Genomic DNA, 2,600 nt, shown 5'->3' with positions numbered 1-2,600 from the left:
ATATAACCAGGAACTATATCGACTTCTGCCAAGGCTTCCGGTAAAGCTCCTACTAGTTCAGGTCATTCCGTTAGCGGCCCTTCCCGAACCGAATATCCCGTTAGTATTCCTGGAGAATTTATAGACAAGTCTATAGAAATAGAACCCTCTACTTTTATTATAAAGCTTCTAGAGACCAAAGACTATATTATTACTAGAGAGTTATACGAATAGGCCAAGGAACCCGATACCTTACTCTCAGATATTAATATTATTATAAAGAGCTACCGGGAAAATATCCAAAGAGCTATTTTATACAAGAATACCTATAGCTATAATAAAGCTATTTTCGAGAATACCAAGCTCTATAATACCAAGCTCGAGAATAATATTAAGTACTATACGGCTATAGTAGATCGGCTTATAGTAGCTCTAACTACTTCTACTTTGCCTACTCTAGCTACTCCAAACCCCTCTCAAAAGAATTCCGAACCATTTCCTGCTTATTTCCGTCCAGGATTCCCTATATCTTATACTCTTTTTAGAGATACTAGAGTTACTAAGCTCCTAGATCCAACTCTCTTTACTAGAGATTATACTACCTTTAATAACTGGCTAGTTCAGGTTAAGAACAAGCTATAAGGAAATACTAATTCATATTCCTTAGAGAATCTTAAGATTATCTATATTTCTAGTAAACTTACTAGTAATACTCTTGCCCTAACTAATCCTTATATAGACAAAAATAGTCCGAATTAGTACTATTAGCTCTCAGAGCTCTATTCTTACCTAAAGAAGCTATACTCTAATTCTAATAAGATATAGAATACTTACTATAACTTTAGTAAGCTTTAAATATACTCTAGTTAAGTATTTCAGGAGTTCTATATTCTCTTCTTATAACTATTTATAGAAAGCGGTATTAGTCTTTAAGATATTAAGTATAAACTAAATAAGAAGCTCATACTAAAGCTCCAGGACGGTTTTTTTTACCCCCCCTACTTTCACACCCACACTTCACTCACCTTCAGAACTCACTCCATATACTTCAGCCCTTTAGCCCCAGGCTCTAGAACCTACTATAAGTAGAACTAGAACAGGCTAAATGGCCCCCCCTGACCCCCCGGGCTCTAGCCCCCCCTCCATTGACTCCCAAGAGCTCGGAGAGCTTCCTGAGGGCCCTAGCGGACAGCTAGAGCTATACTAGCTCCCCACATAGCTCGTTTTCAGCCAGGGAGCTCAATTCGCATTCGATTTAGCTATAAATCCCATCTCCTCAGACGAACTCGCAGCCCCTTTTCCTCAGCCTAATTCGGCTAGTGCGGCTCGACTGAGCCCCTCCAGAACGGGCTAAAGCGGGGCCCTAGCTCGAGCGATTTAATAGTGATATTAATAAGGAATATACCAAAACCACGGAAACCACTACTAGTACCAGAATCAAGCTTTAAATGAAGCTTAAATTACTGATTTGGTCAAGCCCGGGACTTAATAGTCAAAGCTATTACTATTACTCCGTTACATGACCAGCAATCTCGACTACTAGATCTAGTAGAAATCTTCAGAGAATATACTGAATTCGGCCGTATCCGCCATACTAGTACTTTACTAGCCTCCCAAGTAGCAAACCTCGAAAATGCTACTAAACGGATCGAAATTCAAGCAAGAACTCAAGCTAAACCAGATACTCAAGCTATTCAAGCTAAAACTACCTCCGGAAAGCCTACTTGGGCTAAAATCGCTACTCAAGAACTACTATACTCGGAAAAGGACTGGACTATAGTATTATATACTAAGTCCAAAAATCAGGGAGGAAAAGGCCCTAGTATACTTACTAGTGGCGGTAGTGCTCGTAATACTAAGAAACCACCTAGTGGTTCTAGTGCCCGTGATACTAGTACAAAATCTATAGCCCTCTCTAGGAAAAGCACCTTCCTACTAGCTCATATAGAGCAGGCTAGCTTGTTTTCAGCTATTTCCGTCTGCAATTTGCTTAATAATGCTTTCCGTACTAAGGGAATTAAGGGACTAGTAATCTCTATAGTCTCTCTTTCCTCAAAGGGTAATATTATAGTTAATACTACCCCTGAGTTCAACTCTGACTTTTTGGTTCAAAACGAAGCTACTATAAAGGGGGTGCTTCCCTTAGTAAAAAGTATATAAAAAGGAGAGCCCTGGTATAAAGTTATTATCTACGGTCTACCTATTCGTGATTTCGATATATCCGAAGAAATAGACTTAGTCCTAGAAAAGATCAAGACCTTTAATAAGGGTCTAGAGCCTATTGGCCAGCCCTATTAGGCTACTTCTAAGGAAAAGAGAGACTCAGGCCTCTAGTGAGCCGGTTTAGTAGTAGTAGTATTCCCTACCGAGATTCAAGCTAATAGAGCTATTAAAAACAGACTCCTTATAGCCGGAATCTCTGCTAAAGTAGTAAAATACCATACTATCTCTAGTACTATATAGTGTACTAAGTGTACAGGGTACGGGTACTTAGACTCTATTTGCAAAAAAGACCCTAAGTGCTTGCTATATGGTAAGGAGCACGTAATAGAGAACCATTTCTGCTCTATCTATAAAAAGAAGGATAAAAAATGCCCCTATATAACTACTAAATACGCCAA

At 39.1% G+C, this 2,600-nt stretch overlaps 1 protein-coding gene across 1 annotated transcript; it reads left to right on the top strand.

Moving 5' to 3' along the window:
* Window positions 1–1,452: 1,452 nt before the first annotated feature.
* K444DRAFT_518094 (uncharacterized protein) lies at window positions 1,453–2,277 on the top strand (the record flags this gene model as incomplete). Its single annotated transcript, XM_024873831.1, is given in 3 exon segments — window positions 1,453–1,772; window positions 1,875–2,131; window positions 2,144–2,277. Coding segments are annotated over 3 exon segments (711 nt in total), but the record flags the coding sequence as incomplete, so codon positions are not given.
* Between the last annotated feature and the right edge of the window lie 323 nt (window positions 2,278–2,600).

Source organism: Hyaloscypha bicolor, assembly GCF_002865645.1.
Source record: "Hyaloscypha bicolor E unplaced genomic scaffold K444scaffold_15, whole genome shotgun sequence".
NCBI lineage: Eukaryota > Fungi > Ascomycota > Leotiomycetes > Helotiales > Hyaloscyphaceae > Hyaloscypha > Hyaloscypha bicolor.
This window is presented reverse-complemented; position numbering and strand designations above follow the sequence as displayed.